The 22637-nt window shown below is 36.7% G+C and overlaps 1 protein-coding gene across 3 annotated transcripts in view; it reads left to right on the top strand.

Moving 5' to 3' along the window:
• Positions 1 to 22637, top strand: part of VAMP4 (vesicle associated membrane protein 4) — a 41930-nt gene that overhangs the window by 15336 nt on the left and 3957 nt on the right. For all 3 annotated transcript variants that reach the window (XM_060034070.1, XM_060034061.1, XM_060034050.1), the window contains 5 exons: positions 5258 to 5304; positions 8844 to 8894; positions 17196 to 17296; positions 19233 to 19312; positions 22205 to 22256. In XM_060034070.1, the coding sequence (XP_059890053.1) occupies positions 5258 to 5304; positions 8844 to 8894; positions 17196 to 17296; positions 19233 to 19312; positions 22205 to 22256 (331 nt within the window). The remainder of the gene's footprint in view (positions 1 to 5257; positions 5305 to 8843; positions 8895 to 17195; positions 17297 to 19232; positions 19313 to 22204; positions 22257 to 22637) is intronic.

Raw genomic sequence — 22637 nt, 5'->3', positions numbered from 1 at the left:
CTAGAAATTATGCAGCATTTTGGAAGATAGCATTGATATGAGTATTGTAGATAGGCTACTTTTTTTTTTTTGATAGGCTACTTTTAGAATAAGTAATCAATAAGTATTTATTGAGGGAAGGAATTAGAGCTATTCTTTTTCATCCAGCAACCTAAAACCCTCCCTCACTTCCTATCTTCTTGCCATTCCTTTATTTTCTGATTCATGCAACAAATGTTTATTGACTACCTACTATGTGCTAGGCATTGTGCTAAAAACTAGAGGGCATGGTCTCTGCCCTTAAACAGCAGATAGTCTGTTTGACTTCATTTTACATGCTCCTTTTTTGCACAACCTTAGAACCTCTGTCTAACATCTTATGATTTAGGAGTATCTTGAAATACAGTACAGGAATCATTTGTCATCCCTTTATTCTAACTCTTTATTCAGTGTCTGTTTTTGTTTTGCTTGAAGGGGGATACAATCCACCAACAGACTAACTGCTAGTAAACTTTTTAGAATAAGCTTCATTTACTCAAAAATATAAAATATACAGTTTCAATCAGTTCTACTTCTAAGACCATAACTGTGTCACTTTCTTTTTACATTGTTGGTTGAATACTACCGCAATTTATTGTAAAAATAGGATATTAGATAGCAGAATTGAAAAAAAAATTGGCTGTTTAAATAGAGTCCTCCTTTTGAATGTTTATCAGATCATGAAATTTGATAACTGATTTGTTCTAAGAATTTATAAATTACTTTTATAAAACTTTAAAAAATTTTGTTCCTCTTTCCTGTAACACTTTTCTGATAACAGCTTTATTGAGATATAATTAACATGCCATACAATTCACTCATTAAAAGTGTACAATTCAGTGGATTTTAGTAACTAGTATTTAGTACCAAATTGTGCAACCATCACCACCATCAATTTTAGGACACTTTCATCATTCCAAGAAGAAACTCTGTACTTTTTAGCAATCATCCCCCGTCCTCCTCATCCCTTCAGCCCTAGGCAACCACAAATCTATAGATTTGTCTATTCTGGACATTTTATATAAATGGAAGCATACACTATGTTGTCTTTTGTAAATGGCTTCTTAGCATAATGTTTTCAAAGTTCATCCATGTTGTAGTATGTATCAGTACTTCATTCTTTTTTATTGCTGAATAATATTCCACTATATGAATATACTACACTTTCTTTATTCATTCATCAGTTGATAGACATTTAGGATTATTTACACTTTTTGGCTACTATGAATACCACTGCTATGAATGTTCACATACAAGTTTTTATTTTCATTTCATTTCATTACATATGTTTTCATTTCTCTTGGGTAAATACCTAGTAGTAGAATTACTGGGTATTATAGTAACTCTATGTTCAACGTTTTGAAGAATTGCCAAGAGTGGCTGCACAATTTTTATATTCCCGTCCAGCTGTGTATGAGAGGTCTAATTTCTCCACATTTCTCCTCACCACCAATTTCTCCTCACCAACACTTGTTATTATCTGCCTAGTGGGTGTGAAATGACATCTCATTGTATCTCATTACCCTTTTTTGGTAATGTATCCCTAGCTCTTGTGTTTTTGTTCAGTGAATAAGTGTAAAGACATTCGTTTTCATTGTGTTTCTCATTGGGCAACTATAATAAACACACTTTAGTATCATCATCCTCTAAGGCAAATAAACTGTATTGTAAATGTAATGATAGTTACTTATTAGCTAGAAATATTTGTTGAAGGAAGTAATGTATCTTCCTGAATATTATTGACTTTGAACATGTTTTCATGTGGTCATTGGCCATTTCTTTTTCTGTTAGGAATTGTCTATTTCTCTTCTTTGATGATTTTTCTATAGTGTGTCTTTTTCTTACTAGTTTGTCAGTGATCTTTATATAAGAGAGATACCAGACCCTTTAGTCTGAAAGTATGTTGCAGATTTCTTTCCCAGCCTGTTACTTGCCATTTAACCTTGTGTATGATATTGTATGTTCTTTATGTTTTAAATTTTTATGTAATCAAATTCATCAATTTTTTTTCTTTAGAAATTCTGAGGTTGTTTGTGACTTAGGAATAATTTACTCATCTTAATAGTTAAATACTTATTTTATATATTTTCAGGCTTTGTAATTTCATAAATAAATGGATTTAAGGTCACATTTTCCTTTAGGTACTGCTGTGACCATACTCTACAGATTTTGTCTTGTAATGTCCCCAGTGTCATTGATTTCTAAATAGTTTGTTAGGTTTGCATTTACCTTTTAACATTTTAACAGAAGAGTGTTTTAAAATTTCCTTTTATTTGTTTTAATTTCCATTGCATTATGTCCAGAGAATGTGGCCTGTGTAATTTCTAGTTTGGGCTATTTATTAAAATTCTTTTATTGCTTATTCATTTCTTGGATATTTGAAAATAACATTTGCTGGGTACACAGTTCTGGATTATTATTTTTTTTTTGTCTTCCTGGTTTCTCCATCTTTGAAGGATATGTTAAAGCTTTCCTATGATTTTTGAATGTATCCATTTCTTCTTATAATTTGAGCAGCTTTTGCTTTATGTATTTTGAAACTATATTGTTACATATAAACATTCGTTGCTGTTAAATCTTGGTGGATTGTGCATTTTGTCATTGTAAAATCTTATTTGATTGTTTAATGCTTGTCCTAAAATAATCTCTTTATATTACTTTTGCTAACTCTAACATTCTTTTTGTTAGAATTTGATAATATATCTCTTTCATCTCTCTTTTTTCTTTCATCCTTTATTTGACATTTATTTTAGGTAAATTTCTTATAAACAGATATTGGCTGCAATTTTTTTGAACTCTAATCATGTATAGTTTTTACTTTGAGTAGGAGCATTCAAACCATTCACATTTATTAAGGTAACTGATATATTTGGACTTTTTCTGCACTTGCTAGTCCCTCTGCTGGCAGCGAATGCTCTTCACCCTGATCTTTGGTTGGCTCTTTGTTATTGTTTGGATCTCAGCCTAAATTTCACCTTTTAAGAATGATTTTCCTTGACAGCCTAATCTTATTTAGTCACCCTGTCACTTTTTATCCCATCACTGTTTTAATTCTCTGCATAACATTCATCACCATCAGACATTGTCTGTCTTGTCCAAAGCTGATGCTTAGTACTTAGAACAGTGCCTAGTACATAGAAGATGCTCAGACATAGTAGTTAAATGAATATTGAACACATCCTCTTTTCATCTTCTTACTCTTTGTGTATTATTTGTTATAATATATAGAGATAATGATATTCATTGTATTTCTTATGTTTTCCCTATTTTCCCTAACTTCTTTAGCTAGATGGATTATTTTTCCTCACTTTTTCCCTGCCCCCAGGACCACTAGGCAGTTAAAAATTTCCTCCCTTTCTTTCTCTTTCCCTCTCTATTTTTAATTAACTTTGTATGTTAACAATAATGTTTAAATTTGTGTTCTCTCTCAACATGCCAAAAACTATGCCCCTCCACACTACTTTTTCATTCTAGGCCTCTTCCCACTTCTCCACTCCTCTCCCCACCAAGATGAGCATGTTACTTTGCTTTTAACTTCCTCATTTTACTCTCCACTTCCTGCTTTTGGGTTTTGTGAGAAAAGTTTTAGATTCTTGTAGAATTTTTCTTTATATTATGCATTTTTCTCTTTCAAGTTATAGTTCACAATCATCTTCCATTTAGATTTTTTTTTTTTTTCTTTTTTGCGGTATGCGGGCCTCTCACTGTTGTGGCCTCTCCCATTGCGGAGCACAGGCTCCAGACGCGCAGGCTCAGCGGCCATGGCTCATGGGCCCAGCCACTCCGTGGCATGTGGGATCTTCCCGGACCGGGGCACGAACCCGTGTCCCCTGCATCGGCAGGCGGACTCTCAACCACTGCGCCACCAGGGAAGCCCTTCCATTTAGATTTGACCACACATTTTATTAGATGTACTGAGTATGTCAATCTCCATCTTAAGATCTTTGTTCTGATTTAATTTTCTTTTTAGCTGGTGTAATTCCTTAAGTAGTTACTTCAGAAAAGGTACATGGGTGTTGTATTTGCTTCCTGTTGCTGCTTTAACAAATTACCACAAACTTAAAACAATACATATTTATTATCTTATAGTTCTGGTGACCAGAAGTCCAAAATGTATCTTGCTGGGATAAAATCAAGGCACTGGCAGGGCCATGTTCCTTCTGGAGACTATAGGGAAGAAGCTCTTTCCTTGCCTTTCCCAACTTTTAGAGGTTGCCTGACCTCCTTGCTCATGCCCCTTCCTATATCTTTAAATCCAACAGGGTGACATTTTCCAACCTCTGTCCCTCCCTCCCTCTCCCCCCCCCCTCTGTCTCTCTCTGTCTCTCTCTCTCTCTCTCTCTCTCTCTCTCTCACACACACACACACACACACACTTCTGCCTCTCTCTTTTTTAAGTACTTTTGTGATGACTTTGGGCCCACTATATTGATCTTCCAACCTCAAGATCCTTGATTTAATAACTTCTGCAAAGTTCCTTTTACCATTCAAGGAAACATATTCACAGGTTTCGGGGATTAGGATGTCGACATCTATGGGGAGCCGTTATTCGGCCTACAAGTTGTATACTGTTTGAGTTCTTGCATGCTGAAAAGGTCTGGGTTTTGCTCTTCTTCAGCCTCCTTTTGGAACTTTGTATCTTCTCCTTTTGGGTAGAAGGTGAGACATTCCTCATTTTAATAAAAACAGTTGTATCTTATAAGGTGAAAGTATAAAGTTGTTTTTGTTTGGAAGTTCAAATATGTGTAGAGGGCTATTCATAGGCCGAGTAGCTGTTAGGTGGACTGTGCCAGTTAATAAACCCTTGTCTCTCAGCTCCAAACCTACCTTCTATACTCTTCTCTCTGATGCTAGAGTTGGACTCTGCAGCTACATTTCTCCTTTGCCCCCAGCTGCTTCTTAGGTTCTGCTGATAGAGAGAGACTGGAAAGCAGGGGGAGGAGGAAGGACTTGCCCCTCCCTGATTGCCTGCATCCCTTACTCCCATGCCAGCTTCAGTGACCTCTCTACCTTGTAGTCAGTCAAAGGATTCCGGGCTTATAAGCATTTTCTTAGAAAGTCTGCAGTGTGGTTCCATATCTTTTAGCTTCCAGTGAAGCACCTGTAATTACTCTTCCCTGTGTCTGGAAGCTTGGAGTTAAGAAATTTCACCAGGATAGAACTTGTTTCATTACTCTGCCCCTGACAGTTTGTAAGCCCCTTGGAATCTAAAAACTCAAGTCTTTGCTTTTTTTGACAGAGAAATCTTTTGGAAGATGATTCAGATGAAGAAGAGGACTTTTTTCTGTAAGTTTTTTGTTTTTCTTTTTACAGCTTTATTGAGGTGTAACTGGCATACAATAAAATACATATAAAGTATACAATAAGAGTTTTGGCATATCCACTGTACACCTGTGAAATCATCATGAAATTCAAATAGTGAACATAGCCATCACCTCAAAAGTTTCCTCAAACCTCTTGGTAATCTGTCACTCTCCCAGTCCCAGGCAGCCACTGATCTGTTCTCTATCACTGTGGTTTGTATTGCCTAGATTTTTTTTTGGAAGTGGAGTCATACAGTATGCCTTTTTTACTGGCTTCATTCACTTTGCATAATTATTTTGAGATTCACCCGTGTTGTCGCATGCATCAATAGTTTGTTTCTTTTTATTTCTGAGTAGTGGTCCATTGTATGAACATACTGCAATTCATTCACACATTCACTTATTGATGGATATTTGGGGTGTTTCTAGTTTTTAGCTATTACAAATAAAGCTGCCATAAACACTCATGTACAGGTTTTGTGTGGACTTATGCTTTCATTTCTCTTGGGTAAATAGGAGTGGAATGGCTGGTGTATGTTTACAGCTGTTTCCCGAAGTTGTGTACCATTTTATATTCCTCCCAGTACTGTATGGGGGTTCTAGTTGCTCCAGATCCTCATCAGCACTGCATATGGTCAGTCTTTTAATTTTAGCCACTCTTGTGGGTGTATAGTGGTATCCCATACGGTTTTAATTTGCATTTCCATAATTACAAATTATGCTGAACATCTTCTTTTGTGTGTATTTGCCATCCTTATATCTTCTTTTTATTTATTTACTTTTGGCTGTGTTGGGTCTTCATTGCTGTGTGCGGGCATTCTCTAGTTGCGGCGAGCGGAGGCTACTCTTTGTTGTTTCAGTGGCTTCTCTTGTTGTGGAGCATGGGGACTAGGTGCACAGGATCCAGTAGTTGTGGCACATGGGCTCAGTAGTTATGGCTCGTGGGCTCTAGAGCACAGGCTTAGTAGTTGTGGCTCAAGGGCCTATTTGCTCCGTGGCATGTGGGATCTTCCCGGGCCAGGGCTCGAACCCGTGTCCCCTGCGTTGGCAGGCGGATTCTTAACCACTGTGCCACCAGGGAAGCCCCTTATATCTTCTTTGATGATGTACATGTTAAAAATCTTTTGCCCGTTTCTAAGTTTGTCTTATTAAGTTGTGAGTTTTTTACATATTCAAGATACAAGTTCTTTGTCAGATATATGTTTTACAGATATTTACTCCCAGTCTGTAATTTAATCTTTTCATTTTCATAACTGTGTCTTTTGAAGAGCAGAGTTTTGATTTTGATGAAATTAGTTTATTAAATTTTTCCTTTCATTGTTTTTGTTTATTTAAGAAATCTTTGCCAAACCTAAAGGTTCTAAGATTTTCTTCTTTGTTTTCTTCCAAAAGTTTTATTGTTTTGACTTTGACATTTAAGTCTATAATCTATTTTAAGTTAATTTTTTTATATATGGTTAAGGGTGAAGGATCATTTTGGGGGGGCCAGGGAGCATATGGATATCCAACTGTTCCACCACCATTTGATGGAAAGATTATCTTTTCCCTGTTGGATTGCCTTGATGCTCTGTCAGAATTAATTAACCTGGTCAATCCTTTGCAGTTTTGATTAGAAAGGGCCTCGGTTTTATTTGCAAAGTGAGGAAGGATGACATATTGTTGCAGAAGTTTTCTCTGGAGGCTCATACCTCCAGAAGGGTATGCCTGGGAGGAAACATTTACCTCCCGCTTTGCTATAATGTTGTGGAGTTTTTTATAGAGGCTTTTTTTCCCCAAATAAAAAACATTGTATAAAGCATTTTATAAAAAGTAATTGACAGCCATGAAGCAATTGGCAAAAAGAGCCTACAGGATGGAAATCAAATCCAATAATAGGAAATAGTATCATTTTTGGCAGGAAAGTCAGATGAAGTGGGAAGATAATTTCCTACAGGTAACAAGGTTTCCAGAGTCAAAAAGCTAATTGCTCATAGTGCCAATTACAGTGAGAAGCCTTAGACTAGAGCAACAGCTACCTGTCAACAAAGGACTCAGTATTGAAAAGGTCAGATGCTTTGGCTAAACAAGTGATCACCCGAATGTAAGTGAGAAACAAAAACTTTTCAGGCTAACTGTACACTGGAGGTTCACTCCCAAATAATGCTGTACATCTTCCAAAGGGCCTGACGACAAAGCCGGCACACTACCACACCCTGTGGTTCTGTCTATGTATTGAAAGGGAGACAGAGCAAATAAAATTTCTGAAATAATTTTTTAAAAATTAATCAACACGGGTTTCCCTGGTGGCACAATGGTTGAGAGTCCACCTGCCGATGCAGGGGACGCGGGTTCGTGCCCTGGTCTGGGAAAATCCCACATGCCGCAGAGCGGCTGGGCCTGTGAGCCATGGCCGCTGAGCCTGTGTGTTAGGAACCTGTGCTCCGCAACGGGAGAGGCCACAACAGTGAGAGGCCCACATACCGCAAAAAAAAAAAAAAAAAAAAAATTAATTAACACCTGTTGATTATTATGAACAGTAATCCTGTTCATAGCAGGATTATTCATAATTGCCAAAAGGTGGAAGTAACCCAAGTGTCCGTCAGTGGAAAGATAGATAAACAAAATATGGTATGTACATACAATGGCATAGTACTCAGTATTAAAAAGGAAGGAAATTCTGACACATGCTACAACATGGATGAACCTTGAAGACATTAATTATGCTAAGTGAAAGAAGCTGGTCACAGAAGGATACATTTTACATGATTCTTCTTATCTGAGGCCTAGAGTAATCAAATTCATAGAGACACAAAGTAGAACGGAGGTTGCCAAGGGCTGGGAGGAGGGGGAAATGGGAAATTAGTGTTTAATTGGTTTAGAACCTATTCTTTTTTGAGTTTTATGGTTTATACCTTATTTTCTGTCATCAGAAGATGGAAAATTACTTAAAACATCCAAAAATTTTAATTTTCAGATTATTAAAATGGATTGATTTAAATGATACAGCACTCGACTATAATGGAGAGAGAATAATTTGAGAAATGTTAATATTTTCATAGACTCTTAAATTTCCCTTTAGTTATGTTGCTAAGTTTTAAGATGAGTAATCAAAAAACATACTTGAAAAATTTTAGTGTTTTGAATGGATTTTTCTCTACATCCATCCCCCAAATCAGCATTTCATTAGAGCCTAAATTCAAGGTAGTTGGACTTCTAGTGTTCTATAATTGATCATAAAGTTATTCATAGTCACTGGCACTTTAGTTTTATGGTATTTCAGAGTTTAATGATTAAAACTACCTGTGTATAACTAACAATTATATTAAAAGTGATAACATTCAGAAGAATTAAGTTGTGATGGCCTGCACTAAGTACCAATGAAGTACTGACATGATTAAATATCATTAGGTTCCATCAGTACCAGTAATATGTGGTTCCTTATGATAAATGATCCATGTTTAGAATTCAGCAAGTGTGTGTGTTTTCTGTTTTGGGGTTTGTTTTAATGCTCTCATTAATATGTACTTGGTGTTTTGTTTTCAGAAGGGGACCATCTGGACCAAGATTTGGACCTAGAAATGAAAAAATTAAGCAGTAAGTTTGTGAGACGCTCACTTGTTTAAATGATTAGCATATTTCTACAAGGACCAGGGGTTGGCAAACTACAGCATATGAGCCAAATCTGGCTGCCACCTGTTTTTGTAAAGTTTTATTGAAACACAGCCATTCCTATAGATATATTGGCTGCTTTCAAACTACAGTGACAGATTTGAGTAGTTGTGACAGAGACCTTATGGCCCACAAAATCTAAACTCTCTATTATCTGTCTGGCCCTTTACAGAAAAATTTGCTGAGCCTTGATGTAGACTAATATTACTACTAGGTTGTAAAAACCCAGTCATTCTTTTCATTTTCACAAAGTTACCTCTTAATTATAGCTAAGGAGATGCAATTCCTGGTTGTTGGTTTTCTTAATTTAATTATTATATATCAAATTCATTTATTTAGCATAATCTCAAGGTCTATTTTGGTTTTAAATCTATAGCTTGATTCCCATTTTCAGCATGATAATAAAAGTAATATAATAGATTTAGTTTTCTGAAGTACAGTATCTTGTTTATATACTTCCAGAATTTGTTCATATCTATTACTTATCCTAATCCATTTATTGATCTAAGTTTTATGGCTCATTAATTTTCAGTTTAGAGCTTTTCTGTATATATTGTTGATGGTAGCTGGTGGATAATGCTGTAGTGAATGTATCTAACATTAGAATCATATGAGTCCTGGCAAGAAGGGAGAAGGAATGAATGGAGCAGTGAAATAGGCCCGGAAACTTACCGAGCTATAAAAGATAAACTGGAAGATAAACTGAATGGCCCAGGTTCAGGATCTAAGGAGGGGTAGTTGCTACCCTAAGTCTGGATATAGATGGCACATAGTGGGAAGGGTACTGTAATGGGATATCAAGTTATTGATGAGGGACTTTCCTGGTGGTCCAGTGGTTAACACTCCACGCTTCCACTGCAGGAAGCATGGGTTCGATCCCTGTTGGGGGAACTAAGATCCCGCATGCTGCGTGATGTGACAAAAATAAATAAATAAATAATAAACCACAGTTTAAAAAAGAAAAAAGTTATTCATTAGATACTTGGGCTTTAGTCAGGTAGTGGTTGTTGTGAAGAAATAGGTCCACATTTATCCTGATCCTAGCTAATGGATTCTGTAATACAGAAGCAAGGTACCGGCAAATTGATTTGACTACTAAATGGGATGTTTTCATTTTCTATTGCTGTATAACAAGTTACCCTGAACCTAGCAGCCTAAAACAGCAAACATTCATCATTTCACATTTTCCATGGGTCAGGCGTTCAGTCACTGCTTAGGTGGGCCCTCTGCAGGGTCTCACAAGGCTGAAATTGAGGTGTCGCCAGGGCTTTGATTTCATCTGAAGCTCCTGAGTAAGCTCAGGTAGTTGTTGACAGGATGCACTTCCCTGCACCTGTACAACCCACAGTGCTTGCTTCTTCAAGCCAGCAGAAGAGAGTCTCTGCTGCTTCAAGTGTCTGATTCAGCCAGTAAAGATACAATGAGCCACTGAGATTCAGTTTATTACTCACATAGATTGTCAAAGGAAGAGTAGCCAAAGGTGCCAGCTCCCTGGGTTCTTGTCCTAAACACCAAAAATGATGATACCAAAATAGAGGGGTCCAGGTGGCTACAGTATGAAAAGTGAGATGCCCTATTACAAAGGAGCCAATTCTCGCCTGCAGCTAAGTGGTTTTATAGTCTGCAGGTGTATCCTGTCGAAAGCCTTATATGTCATCAGAACCTGGGAGGTGATAAGAAACTGTCTCATGACAGTCTCCTAGGGGAGATGGGGAGGTGAGTGGGAGATGGCCTCAGAAGCCACTCATCCTCATCTTTGGAAGGATCACAAGGCATTCAAGGTTGCGAGGATGCCATGGCAGAACGGTTGCCCTTCTCTGAGCCAGAGTGACTTCTCTATCCACCCACATATACACCTCAGCTGCCACAGGAGAAGAGGACTCCACTGATGACACACCTGTTTTTTTCCCTGCCAATGTGCTTCATTTCCTGTCTGACATCCTCTGCAGAGTGAGCCTGGTACTGAGTGTGGCCCAGTGAGTCTTTTGAGTATGACTTTCCAGCTGTACAGAAAGTCAGCTGACTTTCCAGCTGTACAGTTTTGTACAGCTGTACAAAACCAGTGCCAGTTGTACAGAGTGGGCATTGCAGGATATGTCTATGTTAGTAAGTGCCAAGCACACATGCACGTGAATGTGTATATGTGCATATTAAATTACCATAATAACGTTGGTGATCACAGAATTTTAGAACAGTAAGGCACTATTGAGGAAGTGTAATGGCTCTTACTCTAGAGCTGAAGGCTTATCATACGTACTCAGAAAATGGTCAGTCATCAAAACACACAAATTAACCTTTGGCACAACCCCATGAGTGTTTATCTAACCAGGGCATGACTCAGGCCTGTGCCCAAAGTGGCCCCAAATGGTGGAGCACAACCTGCTACGCTACTTGCCCAAGGACAGATTCCTGGCATTTGTTTAGTAACTAAAATTGGGAGCACTGGTGAGTTTCTTTAAGGTGTGTTGTCACCGCTTAATGTGTAACGTTTCCATACAGGGTGGTTTTTTTTTTTTCCTCGGTACGCGTGCCTCTCTGCCGCAGCCTCTCCCGTTGCATAGCACAGGCTCCGCACGCGCAGGCCCAGCGGCCATGGCTCACTGGCCCAGCCGCTCCGCGGCACGCGGGATCCCTCTGGACCGGGGCACAAACCCGCATTCCCTGCATCGGCAGGCGGACTCCCAACCACTGCACCACCAGGGAAGCCCCAGGGTGTTTTTTTGATGTGTGGATCAGCAACATTGTTGCTTTGTCTGCATTTGATTGACATGTTGATAGCAGATTAATCCCACAAAAATGCCCAGTGTCACTTTCTTTTTTTAATTGAAGTATAAGTTGATTTACAATGTTTAATTTCAGGTGTACAGCACAGTGATTCAGTTGTACATATATATATATTCTTTTTCAGATTCTTTTCCATTATAGGTTGTTACAAGATATTGAATATAGTTCCCTGTGCTGATACAGTAGGTCCTTTTAATGGGTTATTTAGTTTTCCAATGTCACTTTTCAGGGAAGATTTTTGGGAAAGATTTTAAATAGTCACATGCCTATATAAAAAATTTATGATTCTCTTTGGAATGTTTCCTTTGCTTTTAAATTAAATAGTAGCATTATAAATGCCACTCCAATGAATTGTAGACATTCTCTGCCAGAAGTAGGAAATCTCCTATCTATAGCCTTGGTCCAACAAGTTTAACTTTATTCCCCCAAGGAATGTTCTATGATGAACAGATACACATATATACGTATATATGTACATATATACGTATATATGTACATATATACTATATGTGTATATATATAATTGCAAAAATACAGCATATATACTACATATAGTATATATGTATGTGTGTGTGTGTATATATATGTGCAAAAATACAGCATATATTTAAAACTTTTTGTCAACAGTACCTTAAGAGGCCACAAGATGGGGGTGTTAACTGTGAAAATAAATATTTTCTTTATAAAATAACAGACGAGTGTGTGTTGCAGAGCATGAGCTTTTTTTTTCCTTAATGGAAGAACACTGACATTAAACACATGCTAAGTGTTAGGAACCGTGCTAAGTGTTTAAAACACACTTGTCACATCTAATTCTCATAAGGGAAAGATTATCATCTTCATTTCAAAGGTGAGAAAATATGAGGCTCAAAGAGGCTTGCAAAATGACTTGCAAAGCCACATACATAGTAAGTGATAATGCTGAATTGCAAACCCAGATCTGTCTGTGTCCAGAGCCTGGCCTCTCTACACTACACCACGCGGCTTCCCTATAGTGGTGATAATTAGAATAGAGACATCTCAGGAACGCAAGTGCTGTCAGACTCTAAGCAGTATTTAAAACAATGTTAAGGGCTTCCCTGGTGGCGCAGTGGTTGAGAATCTGCCTAATAATGCAGGAGACACGGGTTCGGGTTCGAGCGCAGTGGTTGAGAATCTGCCTAATAATGCAGGGGACACGAGTTGGTCTGGGAGGATCCCACATGCCGCGGAGCAACTAGGCCCGTGAGCCACAACTACTGAGCCTGCACGTCTGGAGCCTGTGCTCCGCAACAAGAGAGGCTGCGATAGTGAGAGACCTGTGCACCGCGGTGAAGAGTGGCCCCCCGCTTGCCACAACTAGAGAAAGCACTCGCACAGAAACAGAGACCCAACACAGCAAAAATAAATAAATAAATTACTAAAACAATGTTAAAATGTCTTTTCTCTACATGTCTTGATATTTTCCTGGGTATGTTCTCTCTTGTGTCCTTTCTTCTACTATATGACTCTAACAGGAAATGATATAAATCTCCACCCCCTCCTTCAAAATCTTGCTTTTTCTTTGAGTCCTTAATTTTCTATTTCAGTTAATGACCATCATCTACATCTACTCAGTTGCTCAAATTATAAATCTAGAAGTTCTCTACCCTTTTCTTGCCCCAGCTCCATCACCCATATCCAGGTAATCATTGGTTCCTGAAATATCCTCTCTTGTTATTCCTTTAGCCTAGAACTTTCCCACCATCCATCACCTTTTTTACTCTGCCCAGTTCACTCTTAACCTCTCAAAACTCAGCAGCAGGATCTTGATGCCATCTCTGGTCCAGGCTGGATTCATCTAGGCTGCACGACTGATACCATGTGTTTCCTTCCATTATGGCACTTGACATATGGTAATATAATCCTAGCTACCAGTGCTCCCCACTAGACTGTAATCTTGCTGAGGATCAAAACGTTCACATCAGTATCCTCAATGCGTAGGATAATAATAACTCCTTAATATATATTTTTGAATAAATGAAATACTTAATTCAGATCCGAAAATATTTGTTGAATGCCTATTTTCTACTAGGCACATTTCACATGACCTGGGAAACAGATGAGTGGGACAATCTCTGTTTTTAAGGCATTTACAGTATAATAGTGAGGATAAGACCAACATAAAATAGAAATCAAAGTATTGTAACTACTATGAAAATGTAAGAAATCATGGGGAAATATGTTTTCACTTTTAAAAAAAATATTTATTTATTTATTTGGCTGTGCCGGGTCTCAGTTGCGTCACTTGGGATCTTCATTGTCACATGCAGGATCTTTAGTTGCAACTTGCTGGATCTTTGGTTGTGGCATGTGGGATCTAGTTCCCTGACTAGGGATCGAACCTGGGCCCCCTGCATTGGGAGTGTGGAGTCTTAACCACTGGACCACCAGAGAGGTCCCTTTCCACTTGTTTTTTTAAAAATTATCCTTTATATTAAAGTAAATAAGTAGATGATTTTCTTTTTTTTTTCTATAAAAGTTGTGTTCTGGGCATGAAAATATCTTGAAATATAGAAGCACAGTCATGAGATTTTCCGTTATCTTAAGACTGAATGACAGTTATACAGTAGCTGGATTAAGAGGGTTATACCAGTGGATAGTAATATGTGAAGGAGAAAGTAACAGTAATTTATTAATCACTTGGCAGGAAAAATTAAAATGTTGGGTGGTTTCCATTAGCCATAGAGATTACATGTGTGTCATGTTGTTGAGGTAATAGCCCTAGGTTTATCATAATCTAGTAAGACTTAATCTGTAATTTTATGAATTCTATTCCAATTAATCTGCCTGTATTATTCATGGAGTCTTGCTTATAGGGATTCTGGGACCATAATGATTCCTTCAGTTATTTTGGTTTTGTTTTAAAATCACATGTAGTATAGGTATATTAATATCCATAATAGCTATAATCTGATTATGTGTAGGTGCTGCCGTACATTCTGTCCATTTCCACTGTGCTGCACCTTACTTTAGGCTATTATCTCTTGCATATGATGGAAAATAACTACCTAGGAATTTCAAGATTGGCCCTTGATAAACAATAGCTCTGCTTCCATTATAGTTAAATGGAGACCTCTACATTCTTATATCTGCCTTATAACTCTTTCTTATGTAGCTGGATGTGCTTTGCAGGACTTATACCCAAACTGTTCACTTATTCAGCTGTTAAGTATTAAGTGCATACGCTTTCCCAAGCAATGTTACAGGTACTGGGGCTACAAAAGTGAACAAAGTAGGCAAGGTCTCTGCATTTGTTGAACTTACCTTCTAATGGGGAGAGACAGGAAATAAGCATGTAAATAAATAAATACTTTCGCTTAGTGTTAAATGCTGTAAACAATATACAGTAATGGGTTAGACACAGACTGTTAAACAACTCTGAAGGTTAATGAAGTGCATTCATTGCACATTTAAGCATACGTTCCATGAGAGCCACAATTATTGTCTGCTTCGTTCAGTATTGTTTTCCTAGTGCCTAGAACAGTACATAGTAAGCTCTTCTTAATTATTTATTGAATAAATTGCCTAAGTATTTGTGCCATTGTTCTTGTATAAGATTTTACATCTTTAGCTGTCTGCTTAGGAGTTGCAACAAGACCTCTTAGACACGTGGGGGCTCTTTCAGATCTGTGTGGGCAGAAGGGAATTCTCCATGTCCCACTTTAGTTGTGCTTCAGTTTTATACAGTTTAGTAGAATAGTGTGTGAGAGGCACAGAACTCTAGGAAGCTATGATGAACCCTGAAGTCTATGTGTGGATAATCAGTGGGTGCTTTTAACATGGGAGAGGGGGTGACTATCATCAAACGTAGTAATTCTACTTGAATCTGAGGATGCTTCTTACGAACCCGTATGTGTCTAAATGGGCCTTCATTTGTTTTTAAAGCAAACTTTTTGAAGATATATCTTCGTGGCAGGGAAGGGATAGAACTCTTTCAAAATTACACATGTCCTGCCTTACTCCCAACTCACTATAGAGTAGAGGGGCAGTGAGGAGATGTGTATTGTGAAATTTTTTTAAAAGCTTCCTAGGTGATATTTGATAAATTGATACACTTCCCCAACTAGAAAGAATAATTGCATATCCTTATTTATTTAAAACATATATCTACTTATAGTTGCTAGTAATCCACTTTAAACAGTTTTTATATTTTAAACAGTTTTTGAGTTATAAGAACCGTGAGTTCATTTTATTTCTCCTTTTAAATATTGCTCTGGCATGACTTATTCCATAAACTAATTTAAGGTAACATTTTGTCAAATGATTGAAGTAACAGGGGAAAACTAGACATTTGTCAAATGATTGAAGCCACAGAGGAAAACTAGACACTTAATCATTTCTATGTTTATGTACTCTGGGGGTAACTTCTGAGTGAGAGTAGGCAGCTGAGGTCCAATTATTAAATTTTTGAATTTAGTTTAAATCTTCATTGAACATGGGACTTCCCTGGTGGCGCAGTGGTTAAGAATCCGCCTGCCAATGCAGGAGACATGGATTTGAGCCCTGGTCCGGGAAGATCCCACATGCCGCGGAGCAACTAAGCCCATGCGCCACAACTACTGAGCCCATGCACCTAGAGCCCATGCTCTGCAACAAGAGAAGCCACTGCAATGAGAAGCCCGCGCACCACAACGAAGAGTAGCCCCTGCTCATTGCAACTAGAAAGCCCGTGCGCAACAAAGACCCAATGCAGCCATAAATAAATAAATTTATTTAAAAAAAAAAATCTTCACTGAACAGTCTGAAGTTTGGTTGGAACAGGCTCTCATCACCTGATATAAAGAAGAAAATCATATTTTCATTTTGAAGAACAACCAAAAATGTTTCCTCTTTGCTCCTTCGTGGGTGCTTCAAAACCCTCCCAAGTGTTGCTCATTGTTTTAAACCCTGTTTAAGAGGAAACTGTGAAGAGTTATACCCACTGAGCCTTAGTGTCCTAGAGCATACTGTACCTTTCCATTTTGGAAACTGAATATTTTTCATAGGCTTCTAACATACCTGGGCAAACTTTTGTTAGCCTTAGTGTCTGAACTATATGTATAGCAAAAGTAGCTTATAGCTGTGTCTATGTGATGCCTCAGTGGCCTATTGAAAAGAAAATGAAACGGATTATGTAGAGTCAAGCTATTTGACTAAATTCTGCAGTTACTGAGCATTCTGACAGTATATTTAATTTGAAGAAACAGGGTTAAGAATAAACTATAAGTTAAATATTACTTTATTTGTATCATGTTGTCTTTTAATTGCCTGAGTAATCAAGCCCACAAATGGAAGGACTGTTGCTACAAGCCTTAAACTTAAACATTTTAGAGTTGAATAACTCTGAGAACTTGCTGTTTTCTATCATGTCTAATGAAAGTCTCAAAAACTGTAAAATTCTCAAAAGAATGCATTATTTTTTAATCTTTTTTTTTAAACTAGTGTTCAGAACCAGGTGGATGAAGTCATTGATGTCATGCAAGAAAATATTACAAAGGTAATAGAAAGAGGGGAGAGACTAGATGAACTACAGGACAAATCAGGTACAGATACTTCATATAATTCTTGATGTTATTAATCTGTATTTTGATAGTTTACTTCTTGCATTTTTCTAGCCAAAGTTTAGGAATCTTGACTTAGGAAAAATGGCATTTATGGTTTTAATGTTTTTAACTTTAGCTCTCTTTACTTTATTTTTTTTATATACAATTTATTTTATTCAAGTATAGTTGATTTACAATGTTGTGTTCATTTCTACTGTACAGTAAAGTGATTCAGTTATACATATATATATATATTCTGTTTCATATTCTTTTCCATTATGGTTTATCACAGGATATTGAATATAATTCCCTGTGCTATACAGTAGGACCTTGTTGTTTATTCATTCTGTGTATAATAGTTTGCATCTGCTAATCCCAAACTCCCAATCCATCCTTTCCCCCACCCCGCCACCCCCCACCCTTGGCAACCACAAGTCTGTTTCCTATGTCTGTGAGTGTTTCTGTTTCGTAGATATGTTCATTTGTGTCATATTTTAGATTCCAAATGTAAGTGATATCCTATGATATTTGTCTTTCTCTTGCTGACTTACTTCACTTAGTATAATAATCTCTAGGTCCATCCATGTTGCTGCAAATGGCATTATTTCACTCTTTTTTCTGGCATAGTATTCCATTGTAATATGTACCACATCTTCTTTATCCATTCATCTGTTGATGAACATTTAAGTTGTTACTATGTCTTGGCTATTGGAAATAGTGCTGCAGTGAACATTGGGGTGCATGTATCTTTTTCAGTTATAGTTTCCTCCAGATATATGCCTGGAAGTGGGATTGCAGGATCATATGGCAACTCTATTTTTAGTTTTTTGAGGAACCTTCATACTGTTTTCCACAGTGGCTGCACAATTTACATTCCCACCAACAGTGTAGGAGGATTCCCTTTTCTCCACACCCTCTTAAGCATTTGTCATTTGTAGACTTTTTAATGATGGCCATTCTGACCGATACAAGGTGGTACCTCATTGTAGTTTTGATTTGCATTTCTCTAATCATTAGAAATGTTGACCGTCTTTTCATGTGCCTGTTGGCCATCTGTATGTCTTCTTTGGAGAAATGTCTATTTAAGTCTTCTGCCCAGTTTTCAGTTGGGTTGTTTGCTTTTTTGTTATTGAGTTGTATGTAGCTCCCTTTGCTTTGAATCATCTTACTGTTGTATTATTTCTTTAATTGATCAGTTGAGAATGGAAAGATTAAAAATTCATTGTTGAAGAGTTAGATTATTTTTTTCTTTTGTCCTGTTACGTTGATGTGCTTTGTATTTCTCCTGATCTCAGGGAGGATAGGTCTAATCACTTCTTTTCAAACTTATTTCACACATATCTAATATTTTTATCTTATGCTTTCTCTGATGACTTAGTAACATTTCTTTACCGACAAATGTTAGTCTCTGTTCTTATAACAGTCCATGGCACTTATTAGGCACTCACATATTTTTTAGATGATGAATGGCTGAGTGAATATCTGATTAATCCTTGACAGACTTTTTTAACCAAAAAACTTAAACACTTAAAAAATATATTGTTTTGCTTCAAAATCAGTCACTTTTGATATCTTCTAAGAACCTAGCCTTCTCCATGTGTAAATTTTTTTTTTCTATAGTTGTGCCAAGTATTTGAATTTTTAAAGAGTATTTCTACCAGAATTCATAAGTTTATTTGAAATGGGAAGACTTCTCTTACTCTTATTGTAAAAGTGGATTGAGCAAACTGACCTGCAGCCATTTTTTACTTTTTGTTTTTTTTTTTTTAGAATACAGAATGCCAGAGTTTGTGGATAGAGGAAAGGAAAGATGTTTTCATGCTTAAAAGGGAATAGATTTGCAGAAGTAGAAATTAATGTTTTCTTGTCTTTGTGTGACTAGATAAGAGTGCTGTTATGTTGATTAATCCTTCTCTCCATCCTCTATGTGATATAGAAAGCCTATCGGATAATGCAACTGCTTTTAGCAACAGATCCAAACAACTTCGAAGGCAAATGTGGTGGCGTGGATGCAAAGTAAGTAAATTGGAAGATATTGGATAGGTCTGTCAGCATATCCAGTGGTATTCAAAGACATGAAGAAAAAAGGGCCTCTAGGGGATAAGCTCTGTGGGGAACGGGACTACAGCTGTCTTGCTTATTATTATATCTTCTGAACCTGGGACATGGTGGAACTCAGTAAATATTTGTTGAATTAGTATCTTATGGGTCAGAAATAACTAAAGGAATCAAGCAGTGCCTAAAAGGATGTTTTCATGGATTTCTTCTTAGAGAGTAATCCACATTTTATTAATAATTTAGCTTCCTCTAGATTTATCTTGTAAGAAATATTAACTTGTAATTTATTTTTAGTACCTCTTTGGAGCAACCTATAGCATTACATAGAGATATTTAAAAGACAGAAAGCAAGCCAGAGAAAAATACAATTTTCTGTTGGATGGAGAAAAAAATAAAAGCAGTTTAATGTGTCAGAATCCATATGGCAAATGGGGCTAAAAAGAAAATCCCACTGTCCCTCATTATTCCAGAGAAATAAGATACAGTCTTATGCCATACCACCCTCAACCTGCCTGATCTCAGAAGCTAAGCAGGGTCAGACCTGGTTAGTACTTGGATAGGAGAAATAAGATATAAAAGAAAAATTTGTCATTTTTGGCTTTGTTGAAAACCTTGGATATACCACATTGTTTTTAGTCTCTCATTTTCAAGTTTAGCAATAACTTTCAAAACTTGATGTGGACATATGCCAAGGATTTCATTCAAGAGTTGCCTTGGATTTGCTTATTTCTGTCTGTTGACCTGTTGAATCCTCTTACTTTCAGAAGTAGAACTTAGGGAAAGAAACAAGTTTCATTGCTCCTCTTATGTAGAATTTAAATTTTCTGTTTTTCTTTAATGAATAAATTTTCTATTTCTATAGAAATTTTCTATCCTGCAGACTAGTTTGGAAGAACAAAAGGTCCGTGAGCTACCTCCTCTCCCCACATGACTCATTCATGTGGCCATTAACAAAATGATAATGTGCATTTTGCCTAGCTTTTTTTTAGCTATATCTAAAGAGTTTCATTTTGTACTTTATGGGGTCCACATCAAAGGAATAGTATGCTTTTAAGGGGAAAAATTGAATTCTATTTTTAATTTATATTTTTAAATAGTCTCTATATCACTACCATTTTCTTGATTAACTTCATAATGATTATTTGGGAAGAGCTAAGGAAAGGGATATAGGGACAGAAAAGAGATCAGAGGTTGCCAGTGGCTAAGGATGGAGGGGTGGAGATTGACTACAGCAGGGCATGAGGGAACTTTTTGAGTGATGAAAATGTCTTATGTTTGACTATGAAGGTGATGGTTGACAACTGTATGTATGTCAAAACGCATCAAAATGAACTTTAAGAGGGTGAATTTTATTGTATGTAAAGTATATTTTAATAAACCTGACTTTAAAAATAAGTAAGTGAACAGAATTATCCAATGGGTGAGGAGAGAGAATCAGTGACACCTCTCTTAAGTATCTTATGGGGCTCTGAGGCTCTTATGTGTTTAATGAGAAACAGATTTTTGTCTATGTTGTTTGGAAGAAGAGAACTTTGTACATGCATGAATACATTGCTGCCATTTTTGGTTGTAAACGTTTCCTGGCCAGCGTTAGAAACTCCGTTTATTTAGGTATTTTAAAATTGGTATTGATATTTCCATTTAAATCTTCTAAATGTTAAGGCTAGCACAAATTAACAGGGCAAATTAAGATATATTTTTGGTAAAGTTGAAAAGCTATTGTAAAATTCCACATTACTTTAGAAATGTTTTCAGCTTAAAAAAAAGATGCAGAGCTTCCATATATTCTCTGGATCACTTGGTCACTAAAGTACTTTACAGTGTAAAGTACTTTCTACATTTTTTGGTTATCATAATTAATAATTTTAATAGGCACCTGGTATTCAAATTGGAATGCCTCCATGTATTCTCTTGGTCACTTTGTTCTCATCATGAGTGTAATGCCACTAAAATGCAGCCAGTAGTTTTATTTTAGAAACATTTCATTAGCTACTTCTAGTTGCTGTTTGTGATATTCATCAGAGTGTTTTATGTGTTTATAATAACTGGGTATCTTTTTTCTGAATGAACCATCTTAATCAATTATCTATGAAAATGTTTGGTGAAAACAAGACTCATTTGAATTCATCAGGAAAATCAAGTCAATTTATAATTTATGCATTTTAGGATTAGATGAGGAATGTGACAATTTTATGGAGAGAGGTGATGTAGACCTAAAATATTAACTAGCTAAGGACTAATCTTAAGGTTTCTCTTCTCGACTGTGAAACTGACACACAGAATGCTCTTAGGCAAGTTATTTATTAAATGAGGTTCTTCACGAAAAGTATAAACTATATTCCTCAAAATGAAGATAAAAATGCTAAGAAGAAAGTAAGGGGAGCAAAAACTAACAGAATTCTAATATACTTTGAGAATAAGTGCTATAAAAAATGCTGCCTTATTCTATATATATTGAACCATCTGTATTGGATGCTAATCTTATTCATAATATCCTGACACTTCTGAACAGAGTTGATAAAATATTGTTCTTTTCCTGGTCTTAGATTAGAAATGTGTGAGAAATCATAAATAAAAAAGAGCAGGCCCATAAAGGCTTTGATTATTCCTGTTTACTCTGCAGCCTTAAACAATAAAATCTAGGCAAGCCAAAACCCTCAAATTTGGGGAACTCTGATTATTACAGAAAGATGCAAATAGTCAGAAGTTCATATGAGAAAAAATTTGGAAACCTTTCAAGGAATGAGCCTGTCCAATGATGAGTTAGTGTAATGTGGTAAAAAGCACAACAGATAGTCTTTATTAACAAGTCAGACATTAATCTTTCTCATGCCTTTTTGTGTGTTGTAGATAAAAGCCATCATGGCTTTGGTTGCTGTTATCGTTTTGTTAGTGATTATCAGTAAGTATTTACTGGATTATTAATTTGGAGGGGGTGTCATTTGTTTTGAAGTTCATTTAAATTTCCTTTTTAATTTATATTCAGTTGACCTAGTATGACTAATGTCAGGATTGAGTAATGACTTCTGACTCCAGTAAGGAGCTCTTAACCTAGAATCTGTAGCTCTCTGAAAATGCACATAAATTGTATGTAAAATTTTATGTGAATGTGTATATGTACAGTTTTATGGTGAGAGTATATCTATCTTTCATCAGATTCTCAAAGAGAACCTCTGTCCTACCCTCCACCCCTACCCCTGCAAAGGCAGGGCTAAGTGATTTGTTTGAGGCCAAATATGGCTACTATTAACGCTCAGGACCATAACACACATTTTCTATTTAT

Source organism: Delphinus delphis, chromosome 1 (genome assembly GCF_949987515.2).
Source record: "Delphinus delphis chromosome 1, mDelDel1.2, whole genome shotgun sequence".
In the NCBI taxonomy this organism is placed as follows: domain Eukaryota; kingdom Metazoa; phylum Chordata; class Mammalia; order Artiodactyla; family Delphinidae; genus Delphinus; species Delphinus delphis.
The sequence above is the reverse complement of the archived record's forward strand: the minus strand, read 5'-3'. Positions and strand labels throughout refer to the sequence as shown.